We start from the raw sequence: 19,306 nt of genomic DNA, 5'->3' as shown, positions 1-19,306 counted from the left end.
GGCCACCATGGCCACGCTCACCCAGCAACCGGGCAGACACCTATTGTTAAATTATTTGAAACACACACACACACATACACACACAAAGAGGCACACCTATATTCGAGAGGGGAAAGGGAAAAACAAGCTTTTTTCCTGTTCTGAATTCTTTTTTAAAGAGAAGAATACATTTTTACTTTGTGATTAATTCAGCATGACTTCCTTTTTTATGACTGAATATAATTTTAAAAATAAAAGCATTTTGATAGACAAAAGGCTCAATACCCTTGGCTAAATTTGGTATGTGTGTGAGTGTCTACCTCTAAAACTGTATGTTTACTTCCATTCCCTTTAAAAAGAATTCCAACGAGTGGAAAAGATACCTGTGTATTGATTTACTTTCAGCAAAGCACGCTCAGCAATGGCTTTGGCTTGCTGTAGCATTGCTCATAAAATTCTAATCAACCACTTGTAATCCTAAACAAAGCGTAACAAAACCCCTGGGCCAGCCAGATAGACATTTGTAATGTTTGCTTCCTGCCTTCTGTGAGAGATAATATTGTTCTAATTGGATATTAATCCTTCTGAAGTGCAGTCTTTCTATTCTAAGTTCATTGTCTTAAAGTGGGATTCACTGTGCTATCATCTTTTTCAGGTTTGCAAGTTAAGAAGTGGAGTTGTTATTTTGATCTAGCTAAAATAGATCATCCAGTTGGAAAATAGTTGGCTCTGCTTTTATTTGTGTCAGTGGAACTTGTACTGGTATGATGGAAATAAAGTTACTCACAGGCTTGCTTGTTAGCTTGAAAGTCTTGTTTGTTCCTTTTTAAAGCTCAAATCCACAGAGCATTACACTTCTAATGCTGTGGTATCATTCTTGCCTGCTTTTTCAGTTGCTCAAAAGCTGTAGAAATAAAGATCTGACCTTCCCCGTGTTCTAATTGGATTTTAGTACAGAAGACAAATAAGACTGGGCTTCTGAAAGCCTACAACAACACAGTGAGTTTGTACAGTTGGCAATTTATTTATTTCATCATCCATCTGAGCTTTTGGATATGACTTATATAATTATCCCATTTCCCCTGGTGTTTTTTTCTTCACAGGGACAATTCTGCAAGGTATTTAGAGATTTAGAGATATTGATTGACCCAAGATCACCAGGCAACCTTGGTGGCTGAGTGAGAATTTGAAACTAAATTTCACCAGTCCTAATATAATTTGCTTTGCATAGACATATGATTGTTACTGTCTCAGGAAGCCTTGATCAGAACACAAATGCTACATTAGAAATAACTAATAAAATGTCTAGCAGCATAAAATTCATTGTCCTTCCAAACAAGAGGTGTTCTTTGTCTATTATCTAAAGGTAAAGGTTTATCCTGTACAGTTGAGTCCAGGGGCAGTCCTCATCTGTGTTTCTTAGCCGAGAGAACCAGCATTGTGATCATGTAACCAGCACGTGGAATGCTATTACTTTCCCACTGAAGTGGTACCTATTTATCTACTTGCATTTGCATCCTTTTGAATTGCTAGGTGGGCAGGAATTGGGGTAAGTAATGGAAGCTTATCCTGTCACATGGCACTTGGATCTGGAACCTGGACTGTCAGCTTTCTAGCTGATAAACCTAGCTTCTTTCATTGCTGAGCCATTGTGTCCCTGGCTATTGTCTATTGCTTAAGCCTTTCACATAAACTATAAAACTAAAAAAACCCAGCCAATATAATCTATCTAACTCAGTACATTGGCTCAGCAGTTTTCCAAGTCTAATAAGATCTGTCATTATTTTGGATGACTAACTTTCACCCTCAGGAATGTAGTATGGCTACTGATCTCAATTTTTGAAGATCCTGTAGCAACTTTGAATTGTGCTGAATTTCATTTTCCTTCTGTTTTGAGGAAACATGCAGTGCTATTTCCCTAGCTCTGAAAAGTTTGCCATTCCATTCTGGAAAGTGTCAGACAGAACTCATGATATGTTTCCTCTAACACTTAGCTCAAATATATACAATAGTTTATTTTTTGTACTCAGTTAAAGAATATTATAAAGATTGTAACTTGCAATAAATTTGGAGTATCTTGTTTTAACAAATTATCATGCTGGTATTTCAGACAATGTGTCAGCCTCACTGGACACTGGATGATTGTTACTGACAAACCATGGTACTCACGATTGTATGGTGTAGTTTATTTTTTCAGCAAACATCTAACTCAGTCCCAAAAGGCAACTCTGGATAAAATCTGAGTAAAGCTAGTGCTGAGAGCAACTGCCTCTCTGCGCTTATTATAGCTGCCTGTTAACCCCACCCAGCTAACCTATATCCGCCCATCTCTTCCCCCCCACCTCCACCCCACATCTACTTTTGCCTAACCCAACCCATCTGATCACCTTCAACCCTCCATCACCCCAGGAGCTTCTTCTAAACAGTAACCAAACACCCCACGCAATCTTGTAGAGGAGCCAATAGGTCCGATGCCTTCACATGCCGATGCCGCTCACTTGCAAATGCCGCCAAACAGTGCTGTAACCACCGCCCAACAGCTGACAAGCAGCTCTGGCACTCCATAGCAGCAGTGCATCTCGGAACTCAAATGCTGGCAGGCCGTGATGACACTCCCCACAGCCTGGATGAAAAAGCCTGGATGAAAGAGGAGGCAGGCGGTGCTATAAGACAGGTGTTGTGTTCCCCAGCACCTGCCATAACGTCGCTTTTCCCAGTGTTGGGAGGAGACAGGCTTCACTTTCCCCAGCTCCTGTCAAGGTATGGGGCTCCAGAGATGACTGCTCACTTCGAGCCCAACACAATGTCCAAGATGTGTCTCTGATCTCAACATGCAATTAATTTAACAACAAATTCCTTTTAAAGTGTTATTTGACACCCCAGAGAATGTTTAGTAAGCCTTGAATGTCAACTTTAGTTGGAAGTTTAACATGGCAGAATGTTTAACATTTAACAGAAAATTTAATGTTTAACATTAAACAGAAAGTTTAATGTGGTCAAACAATCAGCAACTCCAAATCTCGACCAACAAATGCTCTGTCCTACACATTGGTTAAAAAAAAAAAATCAATACATCAAATATAAGCTAAGAGGATATGACCTTGTTGACGACCCTCACTCTGTCAAGGACCTCGGAGTACTCATATCTAACGACCTAAGCACCAGAGCTCACTCTAACAGCATTGCCAAAAAGGCATTAAGACTTGTAAATCTAATCTTACAAAACTTCTCTGGAAATATAGAATTGCTAACTAGGGCATACAAAACCTTTGCTAGACCAATACTCGATTACAGCTCATCTGTCTGGAATCCGCTCTGTATATTGGACATTAATACAATTGAGTGGGTCCAGAAGTATTTCACAAGAAGAGTACTACACTCCTCTGCTCACAACAGAATACCCTCTATCACCAGGCTTGAAATTTTAGGCTTGGACAACCTTGAACTACGCCGCCTATGGTTGGACTTAAGCATAGTACACAAAATTATCTTCTACAATGTCCTACCAGTCAATGACTACTTCAGCTTCAATTGCAACAATACAAGAGCACACAACAGATACAAACTCAATGTTAACCTCTCCAAACTTGATTGCAGAAAGTACGACTTCAGCAACACAGTGGTGAATGCCTGGAATGCACTACCTGACTCTGTTGTTACATCTTCTAACCCCACTCCTTTAACCTTAAACTATCCACTATTGACCTCACCATTCCTAAGAGGTCTATAACGGGCGTGCGTAAGTGCACAATCATGCATACCATCCCTGTCCTATTGTCCCCATTTATTCGTACCTATTTCCTGTATTCTTACTCATGTTTTTACTTATACCTATTATCTTGTAAGTGATTGACAAATCAAATAAATAAATAATAAATCAAATAAGACATTCTTTGCTGAGTTTAAATTTTGCATCAATGAGATGTATTTACAGTCCAGCTATAAACTGGTTTGGAATGAACAAAAGAAAGTCTAACCACTACTATCCTAATATACGCATACATCTATCTACATGTCAAATGCTATGTTAAACATTTATAGATATGCCTGTTGCAGTTTTCTGTACCAAGAAATCATGAATGGGGCCATGGAGCCCTGCCTCTTAATATTGTGAAAATTGAAATACCATTGAGCTTATGTATTATGTGCCATTGCTTGCAATGAAATAAACATCTTTTATCAGAAAGAAATACCCTTTACACCATGGTTTGTTGCCAGCCAATATTTGGCCAGGTTTTTATTTGTTTAACATATAAGCTGGGTGTCAACAACTTTTGTGTGCATGGGAGGGGAGCTCTTTCAAACTATTCATTTCATTATTTTTTCCAAGATATATTCACCAGCAACTGATTTCTTGTAGATATAGTTCCTAAGTGGTGAGATGAAGATCAGCCCTAATATCATATTGAAACTATGCAAAGATAGTGTTTAAAGCAGGAGTGTCCAACCTTTCACCTTCCCTGGGCCACATTAGAAGATGAAAATTTGGTTTGGGCCGCACATAAAATAAAATAACAGTAACGATACATGATCATCCCAAAAAAACCATAGAAAACATAGTTAACATATTAAATTTATTTGGAAATGAAGTTAGTGAGATGTTTTTATTTTTTATTATTTATTAAAAATTATTTATTTTTTATCACGTTTTTTTTATCACAGTTTTTTTTATCACAGTTTATTTTCCGGCCAAATTTTGCAGGGGGGGGAGGGGGGGGGGAGAAAGCTCGCCCGCCTCACGCCTACGTCTCCTCCTGTAAATGGCCCAGCTGGATGAGGCAGGACTGGAAGGCAGAAGCAGCAGCAGCAGCGGCGGGGGCAGAAGCCTTCCCCGCCACTGCTGCTGCTTCTGCCCCCGCCGCTTCTTCCCCCACTGCCGCTGCCGCTCTGCCCTCGCCGCCACTTCTGCCACCGCCACCGCTGCTGCTTCTGCCCCTGCTGCCGCTTCTGCCCCCGCCGCTTCTTCCCCGCTGCCGCTTCTTCCCCCGCCGCTTCTTCCCCACTGCCGCTTCTTCCCCTGCCACCGCTGCTGCTTCTGCCCCACTGCCGCTTCTGCCACCGCCGCTTCTTCCCCTGCCACCGCTGCTGCTTCTGCCCCCGCTGCCCCTGCCGCCGCTTCTGCCCCTGCCGCTGCTTCTTCCCCCACCACCACTGCTGCTTCTGCCCCCGCCACCACTTCTGCCCCTGCCGCCACCCCCGCTGCTTCTTCCCCCGCCCCCGCTGCCGCTTCTTCCCCCACTGCAGGGGCAGCGGCGGCGGGGCAGAAGCAGCAGCGGTGGCGGGGGAAGAAGTGGCAGGGGCAGAAGCGGCGGCAGGGGCAGAAGCAGCAGCGGTGGTGGGGGCAGAAGCGGCGGCGGGGGAAGAAGCGGCGGGGGCAGAAGCAGCAACGGCGGTGGGGGCAAAAGCGGCAGCGGGGGAAGAAACGGCGGTGGAGGCGGGCAGAAGCGGCGGCGGGGGCAGAAGTGGTGGTGGGGGCAGCAGTGGCAGCGGCAGGGGCGGCGGGGGCAGAAGCGGCGGTGGTGCCGGCAGCGGCAACAGCAGGAGGTGGCGCTCTGACGGCGCCTGCCTTTTCTCTTGCTGCTTGGCCTGGCATTCGCCTCGCCCCGCCTCGTGCCTGCCTCTCCTCCTCCTTGCTGGCTCTGGCACGAAGGTTGGGGTGGGCACTGGGCCGCATTACGAGGCGACCTGGGCTGCATGCGGCCTGTGGGCTGCGGGTTGGACAAGCCTAGTTTAAAGTGAAATGCAGGCAAAGAAGCTACTTGTGGTAGCTCAGTTTAAAATAAAGTTGCTATCTTTTCGGGGGGGGGTTATCAAAACTTTTTGAAATGTGCAAATGTTATACTATGCTGGGAGCAAAAGTATATATGTAAAAATAAATAAAGTGATAATTCTGAAATAGGAAAAATGTGATAAATCATATTCTTTATTTTTTGATTCAACTACCTCAAACTCCAAATCTAGTTGAGGTTAATATGTTATATCTTCAACTATATCTGTTTAATCCAATTTTCTACATTTTAATAAATCCCCAAACCTGAATCTGTCATTGCATATGTAATATAAATGAAAAGGGAGGACAGTCATTGAAAACCAATATCAATTATTCCATATTCAATATAACTGTATCAAATCTGTATATTTGTTGGCATGCAAATATTGTTTTGATCAAATGAAACTTCCCATAGTTTATATATTTTTATATATTGATTTTAATTTCTTGCAAAAGAATATTTTAAATGAATCTTAGTTCTGAATTACCATGTTTCTTGTATAATAAGGCTGGGTCTTATTTCTTTTTGAGCCCCGAAAAAATGGCTAGGTCGTCTTTTCGGGGGTGACTTAATTCCCCCCCCCCCTGCATCTTCAGGCGGGCAGACAGCAACAGCTTGGATGTTGACCTTGGTGTTGGTGGGGCACTTCGTATCGGGGTCAACGCAAGCAGCACCATATCCGGGTGTGCAACAAAAGTACTTCCTAACAGCAAGCCCCCCCCCACCATTCCCCCCCATTTCACATGTTTTAATATAGGCCTTAATTTGGGGGGAGGGACTTAATTTCATTTCATGCCTATAAAACATGCTGGGACTTCCTATTGGGGGAGGCCGTATTGTTGGTGAAACAGGGTATGTAGTCAGTGAATCATAGACCAATAGGGTAATTTTTAGCAAATTAGTTTTTATAGTAGCAATATTTATGTCTAGTTGATAGTTAGGTAATAAGTTTTAAGTCCCACCTTTCCTTCAGAAATTCAAAGGTAGCATAAATAGAAGTGTCTTTGTAAATTTTTCTTTGCAAACACAAACTCGTGAGATACGTTGCCTAATAGATAGTGAATGGGCCATATCATATTGTAAAGTTAAAATTATAACTCGTCTTTACTCCAATAACATTCTGAAATTTTTCAAAATAAAAAATCTTAAAATAAAGGCTCATTTTATTATAAAACATTTGTCTATGTGTTAAATAAATATGAATATTGCCAGGGATGAGATGTAAAAACTATGCATGTTTTAAATATAGCATTTAGATTTAGCATTTATTTCAGTGAGCTGAAAATTGCAAGATAGCGATATTCCAGCTTTTGGAGTTAAATGCATTCACTAAAATATTCTATCAAAAATTTTCTTGTTTTGGCATGTGCAAATTGAGATTAAGTGAGAAAAGATGTACTAATATACATACTAGAGGTGGTATTCAGCAGGTTCTGATCAGTTCTGGAGAACCAGTAGCAGAAATTTTGAGTAGTTCGGAGAACTGGCAAATACCATCTCTGACTGGAGATTTTACACTATCCTTCTCCTGCCATGCCCACTAAGCCACTCCCACAGGACCGGTAGTAAAACATTTGAATCCACTTGGTACATACTGTATGCGTAATGCTGTCCACATTAGGGAAAGCATAATTCCATGTTAAGATTACCACCATGAAGTAGTTGCACTTTAATTTCATATCCTGGGTTTTCTTCTATGAGTTCAAAGTGGCATATACAACATTCCTTCCTACAATTTTTATCAGAACAAATCTGTGAAGTAGGTTGAGTCTTCCCAATTCTCTCCATCACCCAAATCACTATATGAAACTAGTTCTCATTTACAATCTAGTGCAATCATCCTTTTTTAGAAATTATTGGAATTAAGACAGGCCAGACATTGCTGTCTTTCATTTATCCCCTTATTTTTCCACCCTGATGCTTTGCTAGAGCTTGTTGTAGCTTTTTCTTTATTGCAAGGGATCCATGCAGGACAGAAAAATGAAACAACTTTGCAATATCCTCAGTGAATCTTCTTGAAAACTATACCTAGCATCAGGGGTGGGATTCAAATTTTTAACAACCGGTTCTGTAGGCGTGGCTTAGTTGGTGGGATGGCTTGGTGGTCATGTTATTGGCTGGGCGTGGCCAACTCAACATCACTCACATCAAGGCATGCATCTCCTTGCCTGGCCTCATGACTGTGGGGATGCTGCAACAGTCGTAAATGCGAAAAATTGTCATAAGTCATTTTTTTCAGTGCCATTGTAACTTTGAATGGTCCCCCCACACAAGCAAAGTACCAGCAAAGGAGGGGGAAAAAATTTCAGAGAAGTTCCAGAGACAGGAAGTCTAGAATGTAATAAGGGTCAACGGAGAGGCAGTTTCTGTAAGCAACACCAGTATGTTTCCTTCCTGCCTTCCTTACAGGATTAGGCCAGCAATTTCTTCTAACAACCAGTTCTCCGAACTGCTTAGAATGTTAACAACCGGTTCTAGCGAATAGGTGTGAATTGGTAGAATCCCACCCTTGCCTAGCATTCACTGATGGAATTCAAATTCTTTTACTACCGGTTCTGTGGGCTTGGTGGACATGGCAGGGGAAGGATACTGTAAAATCTCCACTCAGAGGTGGTATTTTACTCAAAATTTCTGCTACCGGTTCTCCAGAACTGGTCAGAACCTGCTGAATACCACCTCTGCTAGCATTTGAACTACTCATATCTGATTGTAACATTGTAATGCTTACAAAAGCTAAACTGTGTAACTCTGTTATAGATAATATGATCTTATAATCATGAGTATGTATGGCATCCTCGCTCAACCTAAACCATAATCTCATCTGTTGTGAGATTTCGTGGTGGCAACTGAACAACTATCTAAATACCTTATCACTTAGTAGCAAACATGTTGATATTAAAATAGTGAATTACTTAATGGGAAAGATTCTAACAATACTGTACATATAATCTGCAATATGGTTCTCCTAGTCTGATACCTTCCAGATATGTTGAAGTTGTAATTCTCAGAATTCCTAGCTAGTTGCTGACTGGGAATTATGCAAGATGAAATCCAACCCATATGGAGGATAAAAACCTCCATATACATATGTGATATTGTAAAAATAGCAAGTATCAGCATCTGTGACAGATTAACAAGGATTATCATATCATGATAATATCCATCACTTGAAGTGTCTTGTTTCTTCCATAGATCTCCTGTTATGGCTGGAGGCCTCTTTGCTGTTAACAGAAAGTGGTTTTGGGATCTTGGTGGCTATGACCCTGGATTAGAAATCTGGGGAGGAGAACAGTATGAAATATCATTCAAGGTAAGCACACTTATGGTACACTCTATGTACTTATGGTACATGCTTTTCTATGATCAGAGGTGGTATTTAGCAGGTTCTGACCAGTTCTGGAGAACCGGTAGTAGACATTTTGATTAGTTTGGAGAACCGGCAAATCCCACATCTGACTAGCCCCGCCTCCATTTATTCTCTGCCTCCCAAGTCCCAGCTGCTCAGCTGGGCCTTCTTTTGTTGCCCCGCACAGGAGAACGGAGCTGGAAAGCGGGTTAGTGGGGTGGGGAGGGAATGGGATTTTGCAGTAACCTTTCTCCAGGAGTGGGGGGGATGGAGATTTTACAATATCCTTCCCCTGCCACGCCCACCAAGTCATGCCCACCAAGCCACACCACACCCACCAAGCCACGCCCACACAACCGGAAGTAATTTTTTTAACCCCACCACTGTCTATGATGATGGTATATATGCTAAAGAGCACATTAAAAATGCAGCACAGCAAATTTTGCTACACATTCTGTCTACTCCTTTAAAAAAAAAAGATCACTGGAAGATATGGATTTAAATGGAATATTAGGAGGAACCTATTTATCCCTTTTCCTTCTCAACATTTTTTTTTTTTGGCTTTGTGTTCTCCCTATAATGATCTAGTGAATTATTGGATAAAAAAACTAAATAGGTTTTTTATATGATTCAACAGATTCAGATGTTCCTTATGCATATCTGAACATTTCCCTTATCTCACTTTCTTCTGAGCAAAGTAATCTGCTACATCTCATAACAGTCATAAACAGCAGTGCTTTAAATATTCCTCAAGGAGTGATACATCACAAAGTTTCTTATTATTATAGTCAGATCCAGGAAATCTTGTACTGTCTCAGGAAACAGTAGAAGGCAATAAGCTCTGGAAACTGTAAACAAGATTGCACACACCAAATATTAAAAATAATCAGTGCAAAAGTAGCATTCTGTATGTGTATGTTGAAGGATGTCATACTCAGCAATATTGTGGCTGCAGCATTGCAATTGACCCCTCCCCTTCTGGTATGTGCCACCAAATGTACAAATAAAAGGGGTGGGATTTCCATAATGATACTGCATTTTGTAGATTTTAGCCCCTATGAGCCACTGTCACATGCAAAATCAGATGCTTATTTGATAATCTACAATTTGACAATATATAACTCCATAAAGTATATCTTTTTTTAAAATGTAGATGAAATGATTCCCATTTGAATTTCCTATTTTTCCATATGACAGATTTGGACCACAGAACAAAAGTTTGTATATTACTCCAAGATGTTCCCAGTTCAATTTAATTAATTAATTAAATTAATTCAGTTTAATGCCTATCTTGTGTTTTAATGCAAATTTAGAGTGTCAAATGTTAACAATTGTTCTACTCTTTGCTTCTCCAAACATCACTGGAGCATGAAACAAGTTCATCTGTATTAGTAATATACGAGAGAAGATGACACAGAAAGGACTCACAAATGATGGCATGGATGTCTTGAACTCCAAACCATGTAGTGAGGGTGATTTCAGCAAAATAAAAATGAGCTGGGTGAATTGAGTGCATGTGATGCAATTTTCAATTGAGTCTTTTCTAAACAAAACAAATCTAAAGACATAAATGTCCATATGACAGTTGATTTAGACTACATCAGGTTACATTCTCTATTATTAAGGTATTTCATAGCTAAATGCACATTCATCTTGCATCTCACAATTCTGGCAGAAGACCTAAAGACTGTATTATTCTACTTCCTATATTCCTTTTATTTGTCATTGGAAGAAACATAATTGCATGACAGCCTATTCCTCACTACACAAATACCATGGTAACCATACTGGAAGCTTGGATACTAAAATGTATCTGCCTGTTTTGTTCCTTGATATATATATATATACTGTATCCTTTGGAGAAGAATAAGTTACGCCAGGGCTCATTTTATCTATATTTGCTCATTCATTTCATTACTGTGAGTTGACCCTAAGGGTACATGCCCTTCCCCATGGATATAATTTTAAATGACTTTCAATAGCATTTTATACTATTCATATAGAAGCTATTCTCTGCCTCACTCAGACCTCAGTTGGAAATAGGAAGAAACAGCACATAGAAGGCATTGTTTCCTTTGAAACTAGAAGGCAAAAGGTAAAAGTATGGAAGTGAGATAAGGATTTTTTTTGTATAGAGTATTGAGAGTCAGGAAATAAGTAGTGAACAAAGTTTTCTTCTACCGTGTTTCTCCAACAATACGCGCCCCCACAATAGGAAGACCCAGCATGTTTTCTAGGCATGAAATGAAATTAAGCCCCTCCCCCCAAATTTAGGCCTAGTTTAAAACATGTGAAATTGGGGGGGAGGCAGGGGGAACTTGCCATTAGGAGTGACCCGGGGGCAGCTACTCCTCACCATCAGCCGCTCCTAACAGCCAATCATGGTGGAGGACGGAGGGCTCTCTCCCACCTGGGTCAGCAGGTGGGCATTGTCATTGTGGATGTCCGGCAGTGTTTCAGCCACTTCTCAGGCCTCCGTAGCTTCCATGGTTCCCACCAGTGCTGGCGCCTCTTTTGCCAGCACCGTCTCCAACAACAGCGTCTGAGCCGCTCCCGCTTTTCCCCGTTCCCCATAACAACAGGAAAAAAAAAACATTTTGAGATACCTGGGAGTGCTGCGCACTGTGTTTTGGTTTAATCCCAAGCATCTGGGTGGGCGTGAGAAGAGCTGAGTGAGCATCTCTGCTGCTGCTACCCTTGGTGCTCCAGCCTCAGGCTCTGTAAGTTTGCAAAAGTCCCGGTGTGCAGCCCATTCCTGCATTCCAAGCTCCCAGGCCGAGCTGCAGCTGTCCCTCTCTCGCCAGTGCTATCTCCAACAACAGCAGCAGCAGTGGCGGGAACCGTGGAAGCATTTCAGCCACTTCTTGGGTGGGGGAGCCGCCTCCGTAACTTCCACAGTTCCCCCCGCTGCTGCTGTTGTTATTGGAGACAGCGCTGGCAAGAGAGGGACGGCTGCAGCTCGGCCTGGGCGCTTGGAATGCAGGAACAGGCTGCACACCGGGACTTTTGCAAACTTGCAGAGCCTGAGGCTGGAGCACCAAGGGTAGCAGTAGCAGAGACACTTGCTTGGCTCTTCTCACGCCCACGCAGCCACTCAGGATTAAACCAAAACGCAGCACGCGGTGCTCCCAGGTACCTCAAAATCTTTTTTTTTCCTGTTGTTACGGGGATGGGGGAAAAGTGGAGTGACTCAGATGCTGTTTTTGGAAACAGCGCTGGTGCACAGAGGGGAGAAATTAATTCAACCCCGAAAAGGTGTCCTAGCTGTTTTTTCGGAGCTCAAAAAAAAAAAATAAGGCCCGGCCTTATTTTGTGAGAAACACGGTAAGGTAGTAATTTAAGTTGCAATTTAGTTCAAAGGCCCATGGTGCCAGGGAATAAGAAATTCAGTATTTCTTTCTTGAATCTACAGTTAGTACTACAGCGGGTCACTTCCAGCATTAAAGCTTGGAGACCTCCTAAATCATGTTGCTCAGTCTTTATTTGCCTTTAATGCTTCTCAGCCCCATTGTTCACCCTCGCTAAAATCCCAAATGTCATATCAATGAGAACCAATGAAATATTATGCTAAATTCATTGAACCAAAAAACCCATACTAAAATATCTATCCAGGCTAGGAGCTCAATAAATGACTTTGAGCTAGTTTGGCTCATCTGTCTTCAGATATATTGTAAAGACAAGTCACCTTCCCAATCTCCCCTGAATAGGGCCGGCCAGATATTTTCATCTGCTGACCAGTACCATATCATTCGTGTGTGTGGATAGATGGATGGATGGATGGATGGATGGATGGATGGATGGATGGATGGATGGATGGATGGACAGATGGACAGACAGACAGACAGGTGGATGGATGGAAAGACAGACAGACAGACAGACGCATGGATGGACATATAGTTATGTTAATCAGTGCTGCTACTATGCTGTTTTTGTTCTTTACTGTTCAGATAATAGCCTGAATAAGACTGAAATGAAATTTATATTTATGTATTATGCATCATATTTATATAGCTACTCATCTCACAAAAAAATAACTCTGGGCAACATACAACAATGAATTAAGAAGAAAAACCACTAACTATATTAAAATGCAATATATTTTAAAAATCATTCTAAGAAAAATGGGGAAAAAAACAGCTAATACCACTAGAGACGAAGCACAAGTAACCGCGAGATTCCTCCACAGCCAGGTTCTACGTACTCCCCAAAGTACACAAGAACAGGATCCCCTTATGTCCAATTGTGTCTCTCCTTGGAACACTGTTGTACAAACTAACAAAAACCTGTAGAGGAAACTCAGACACCTGATCAACGAATCAACCCACTCAATAAACTCCCCAGAATAATTTCTCTGATTTATCAAGCACATCAAAATTAACAAGGAAGAAATCATGGTCTCCCTCGATGTCACTGCTCTCTTCACCTTGACTGATATTAACTTGGCTAAGCAAACCGTATACCATCTACTCACTAAACATGATACCCACAAAGATGATGCCACCACAAAATACTCCATGTTCACAGAAACCATCATGAAACTCCTGGATTTATGCCTCAACACATATTTCAATGGGAAAATCTAAGCAAGCACAAGGTTTCCCAATGGGATCACCCATATCAGGCCTAATAGCAGAAGCAGTCATGTAATGACTCAAATACATAGCTCTATCCACCATCCAACCAAAATTCTGAACATTCTATGTCGATGACACCTTCATCATTGAAAAAGCTCACCACCTACTCAATAACATATTTGTTGGGATCAATTTCACATGTGAAGAAGAAACAGACAACAGATTCCCATTCCTGAACATTGACATAAGGAAACTAGATAATGGAGAACTAGAAACCCGCTTCTACTGCAAACCCATGCATATGAATCAGATCCTCAGCTTTGCCCCACCACACACAAAACAACCTGTGCCCAGACCCTCTTCAGAAGGTTCAGGACACATTACACCACCACAATACTAAGAAAAGCAGAAGAGAAACAGTTCTGTAATGGCTATCCAAAAAAACTTTGTATTCTGACATACAGCACCCAACCACAACACACTGTTGGGTATAACATTGATATACCAACTAAGTTTGGGTGAATAAATATATAAAACCAAGGTTTGGGTGTTTGTAACTTGTAGCTTTAAGCACCAAACTGCTTGTAATTAACTAATTAAGGGTGCGGTTACAAACGGCAATAAAAGGCAGTAAGAGAAATGTAACTCTCTCTCTGCTTGTTTTTCTGCTTGCTACTGTTTGTTTGCTACTGTTTGCTACAACTGTTTGAATACCTGAACGAAAGGACTATTTCATTGATGTGCTGATATCCTGTGAATACTCAGCGTTGTCTTCAAAAGGAAAGGTATCAGAGGAGAAGATATCTTTACAAGCAGATAAGGATATAGAACTGACTAGTGAATGGACTAAGTTACTGAATGGATATATTTGTGAATGACATATGGACTGATTGACAATGTTAAAACTCTAATTGGATTAAACAACTATTTAAACTACAAAAACAGTGTTTGTCATCAGTGTGTGTAAACTCTAGGGCCCTTCCTCTCTCATTTGGCTGCCTGGCTTGACTGCTGCTGCACATTCTGTTTGGGGGTTTGTCCCCAATCACTAACACACACCACCCAGCCAACCACCATGCAAAAACTAACCCTAACTTCCCAAATGGGTGTCAGAAATGACAGCCAGAATTCTCCAACCCATATGAATAGCAATAAGCCACAAACCCACAGTTGATGACAAAACACACCACCCACTCAATAACATATTCCCTGGTATCTAGTTCACATGTAAAGAGGAAACAGACAACAGACTCCCATTGCTTAGCACTGACAAGCAATTCCATGAACAGGCACATTGACCTACAACCAGCCTACAAATCACCTCAAAATCCAAATCAACTGCACAGCTAACCATAAACTGACCCTCAACCAATCCACCTAGCCCCCGCCACCAGCGTTTCACCTGCCAGTGGCCTGACCTATTGTAACTTTCCCATCTCAAAGCCTATCACATTGATGACTCACACCTGGCCCATCACAAGATCCATTACAAGACCCTCACTTGACACACCCACACCTGAAGCCCTTATAAACAGAAGAATACTAACACTGACTTCCTTTAAGCTCTGCTGAAGAGATTACCCCTAGCCTGGTAATGAAACATTCAAAAACCAATCCAGAAGCTCGGAGAATGAACCATCACCCTTATATAAAAACAGGCACCATTAAAAGCTATTTTAAAAATTATAAAAACCACACAAGCAGAGATGATGATATTAGTCATAGTAAGGGTTGCATTACTTAATTTAGTTCAATTGTTAAATAAAGACAACGTGATTTAAAAAGAGCAGTATGCAAAAATACCATGTTAAATATGTTCAAAGTGGTACTAAAGTACAAACATCCATTTTCAATGTTTTGGGGTTGTTTTGTGTTTTTAAAACAGAAAAAGCTTTTAAAACAGGTTTCAGAATTGCGTCTTTGCCTTTAAATGTGCTTTACAATTGTGTCATTACTTTACAATTAATTTTTTTTCAGAATATAAAATAAAATAATATATTAACTTTTAGTGTAGTGAATTAATGTTATTTTATATTTCTGGGGATTTCATCTCCAGCTGCTTACTTTTTTCAAGGAAACTAATTTTAAACAGTCACAATTTAAAAGCAAGTTTTGAAGTAATACAGATTTTTTAGTTTCTGAAAATTTATTTCCTCATAAAGTAACATTTTGCTCCTAATTTAAGGACATCTGGTTCAAAGGAGAGTTAGGCCATTAACTTAGTTGGAAAGGCTTAGTTTGGGGCATTGTTTAATAAGCAAGAATTCCAAATAGGAATGCAAGAATCTATCCCATTTTTCATTTTGTTTTTTTGTTGTTGTTTTAAAAAAATCCAGCATTAAACAACTATTTTTTAAATATACAGTAGGCAGATTTTATTAGACATATCAGTACTTTTGATCTGGCTTCCAAACTACAGTTGCCAAAAGGCAGTATGAAGTGACATCTGGTTCAGTATTTAAGAATTGTGGACAAAGCCTCAAACATGTGAAACCAAAATAGAGAAAGAGATGATGGAATCAGGAGGATGATGAGGAGGACGATGTTTGGAACCTATGTTTAGTCTGAAAATTGAGGAGTGAGTCTGAAAGCAAAACTAAACCTTACACAATTGTAGGGTTTTTTTCATTACACATCTCATTGCTTTGAATCCCATTAGACAGTTAAAATTAGATTTTGTCTTAATCTTTAGTTTTATGTATGTTTTTGTTGTTTTGCAAAATCATATAGTAAATTAGTTGAATAATAAAAGAAAGATTATTAGGGGAAGGGTAAGATGGGAAGAAATCAACCAAATTCCTAGTGTTCTAACATTCACAACTAAAGAATTAATTCTAAGAAGACACTTAAGATATTTAACTATTTTTTTCAGACTACACATGGTTGCAAAGTTCCTTCAAGTTACACACTCTGTACACAATACTGCATGTAAGTGAATGTTGATGGGAAAATGTCCACATAATTCATAAATATTGATGAAAAAATGTCCACATAATTTTGTAACCTTGCAAAATATGTAGGAGTAATGAATTGAAAATTGAATTGAAAAGTGATTGCAACATCAAAAGGTGAATTAGGTACGTGGCTAAGATAGCATTATTCAGGCAGAATTTCAAATATCGAGTTATATTTGTTTTAATGAAATAATTGAAAAAAATTTCATGCAGTGGGAATCAAATTACACAGATGCATCCTGATCTCCCGGGACCCATTCTTTATTCTATTATAATGCTGGTTTCAGTATATCTCATAAAATCTTTCAAGATGCAAAGATTTTCATTTTTTCCAAGATATTCACCTTCACTGAAGCCCATGTTTTAGGTCCGTAGAACAATATATTGTGGAATAAAGATCCAATGAATATTGATTGGTCATTTTCTGGAAAATATTCCAGTGGTTATGCATGTGGAGACAGCAAGAAGCTTCTTCTGAAGACTGGCTGGAAAAGATGCAGCTACTTTTACAATCTGAAATAAAGTGCTTTATATCCGCTCCTGTGTATTCTAAAAATAAAAAAAAATCAGTACTGAAGATTTGCATAACTATTGTATATAATGCTTCTCAAGCAAATTATACTTCTTGTGTTTAATAGTCAGCTGGTTTATATTCTTAAAAAGATCTATAGCTCATTTGGAAAATGTTTTATTCACTTTAATGGTGGGATTAAGAAAATAATTCCATTGTTGTTTATGCTAACTAGAGTTTAACTGCTATAAAAAAATTTTTTTTGAATTTTACATCTTGCTTATCCAAATCTCTGTTTTGCAGTTTGAGTCTGAAACTTCAGACAGTGTAATTCTGTTTACATTGTGAGTATATATGTGAGGGAAGAGAAAATGTGCTTGTTTTTACATTTTAATATTGTTTAATAGTTCAGAGAATATCATAAATATATTAGGATAGTTGATATTTAAAAAAACAGTTTTCAGTCATTTAGAAAGTAATAAACAGGAATAGCTATAAAATGTATTTTGAACTGGTTCATACTGCATTTAAATTATCTATAAAAACTTGCTAAGTCACATATTATTCTGTATTTTCCATTTTATATTTTGTGGTTATGTTCCAAATGTTTTTACTTCAGCATTTCCAGTTTTTCTGCACTTTCTTCTGGTTATTCATTGCTAAGAAAAGACAAACAAGATAAAAATGTAGATAGATCTCGATATGCTGGGGAGTAGATACACATATATACACTCATATACTCACATACTGTATTCATAACTTTTTAAAATAAGTTCTTTTACAATATTTCTTTTATCTGCCAATACAGAATTTGGGCTCTTCTCATGTTGTGAAGTTCTGACCAAAATTCACCAAAGTGATCACTATCCTTCTTTCTGCTCGAAAGGAATGTGTTGGATTTCTCTTGAATAGTTAAGCAAGAAACTATAAGAATATACAGCACAAGGACGCTAAAGCTTTATAAGAAGATTTATTGTAGAAAAGCTAAGGAAGCCATTAATGAAAGAATTCCAGTGACTGTTATTTATCAAGTGCAAGAAGTATTTACAGTAAAATTAAGATTTAAATATCTCTCCTGGTTTCAGCAAGAGGCTTGAGGCTACTCTCTTTTGAGTGAGAAGAAATGTTTTCACCTGTCTTTTGTTTATGTAAAAGCCCAGTCTTGCATCAGTTGTTTGCTTAGAACCTTGTCGGTATTAACTATTTCAGAATTTGTAACTGGCAGAGATTTCACTAGGGCTGATACATGTGTGTGTGTGTGTGTGTGTGTACACACACACACATGTTTTATCTTCAATATATTCATTACGTTCTATTCACAATTCAAGTGTTATGTGAAAACCTCATCTGATGTTAATTTATATGAGGTTTTCAGGTTAGAACCTGGCATAGAGAAGATTGTGACATGGAATATCAATGATAAAAGGCATTAATTAATTAACTAATTGATTGATTAATTAATTAAAGAACAGGAAAATAGGTTGATATGTTGGCTGCATATATCTAAGAGAAATGAGATATAAATGAAGATAGTATGAATGGAATGGATTAATATATGGAGGGACAAACAAGGGTAGGTTTAATTATAAATGAAAGGTCTAAGATATTTGAAAGGATGACTTGGTGACATCTAGTTTGCTATATGTGTATATAAAAATAAGAATCCATAGTTTGGTAATAAATGCAAATTATGCTCTAGTAAGTTGTGATAAAGTTTCAGCAATGATTTTTTGGAAAAATGAAAATATATGCAACATTCTGAATGTGATTTGAGAAATTGGAGGAGAATATGCTGTTAGACGACATAAATCAGTGCTAAAAAGAAAATGTAGAACAGTGATTAGGCCATTTGTAAATTCAAGTCTGAACTGATTACTGTTTGCTTAGTAAAAAGTCTGTTGGTTATGGTTTTCCCATGAATATATTCATGTGTATATTCAGCAAAAGAATGAAAATGTCCCTGAATGTGGTGGGTATATGTGTGTGTCTGTGTGTCTGTATGTCTGTGTTTCTGTCTGTGTGTATAAATGATAGACCATATTTTTTCAGTTTCAAGGTACATCTTGAAGAAAGTAGGGAGGGAAGAAAAGAAGTGTTCTGTGTAAAAAAGCCTAAGAAGATAAATTATTATATTTTCCATCTATAAGTTGCCCCCATTTATAGGATGCCCC

General features: G+C 39.3%; 1 protein-coding gene across 5 annotated transcripts in view; it reads left to right on the top strand.

The window, feature by feature from the left end:
- GALNTL6 (polypeptide N-acetylgalactosaminyltransferase like 6) overlaps positions 1-19,306 on the top strand; it is a 472,288-nt gene that overhangs the window by 413,523 nt on the left and 39,459 nt on the right. For all 5 annotated transcript variants that reach the window (XM_087936415.1, XM_087936414.1, XM_026699693.2 and 2 more), the window contains exon 8: positions 8,943-9,060. In XM_087936415.1, the coding sequence (XP_087792541.1) occupies positions 8,943-9,060 (118 nt within the window). The remainder of the gene's footprint in view (positions 1-8,942; positions 9,061-19,306) is intronic.

This window comes from Pseudonaja textilis, chromosome 6, assembly GCF_049901715.1.
Source record: "Pseudonaja textilis isolate UNSWEBS1 chromosome 6, rPseTex1.2, whole genome shotgun sequence".
In the NCBI taxonomy this organism is placed as follows: domain Eukaryota; kingdom Metazoa; phylum Chordata; class Lepidosauria; order Squamata; family Elapidae; genus Pseudonaja; species Pseudonaja textilis.
The sequence above is the reverse complement of the archived record's forward strand: the minus strand, read 5'-3'. Positions and strand labels throughout refer to the sequence as shown.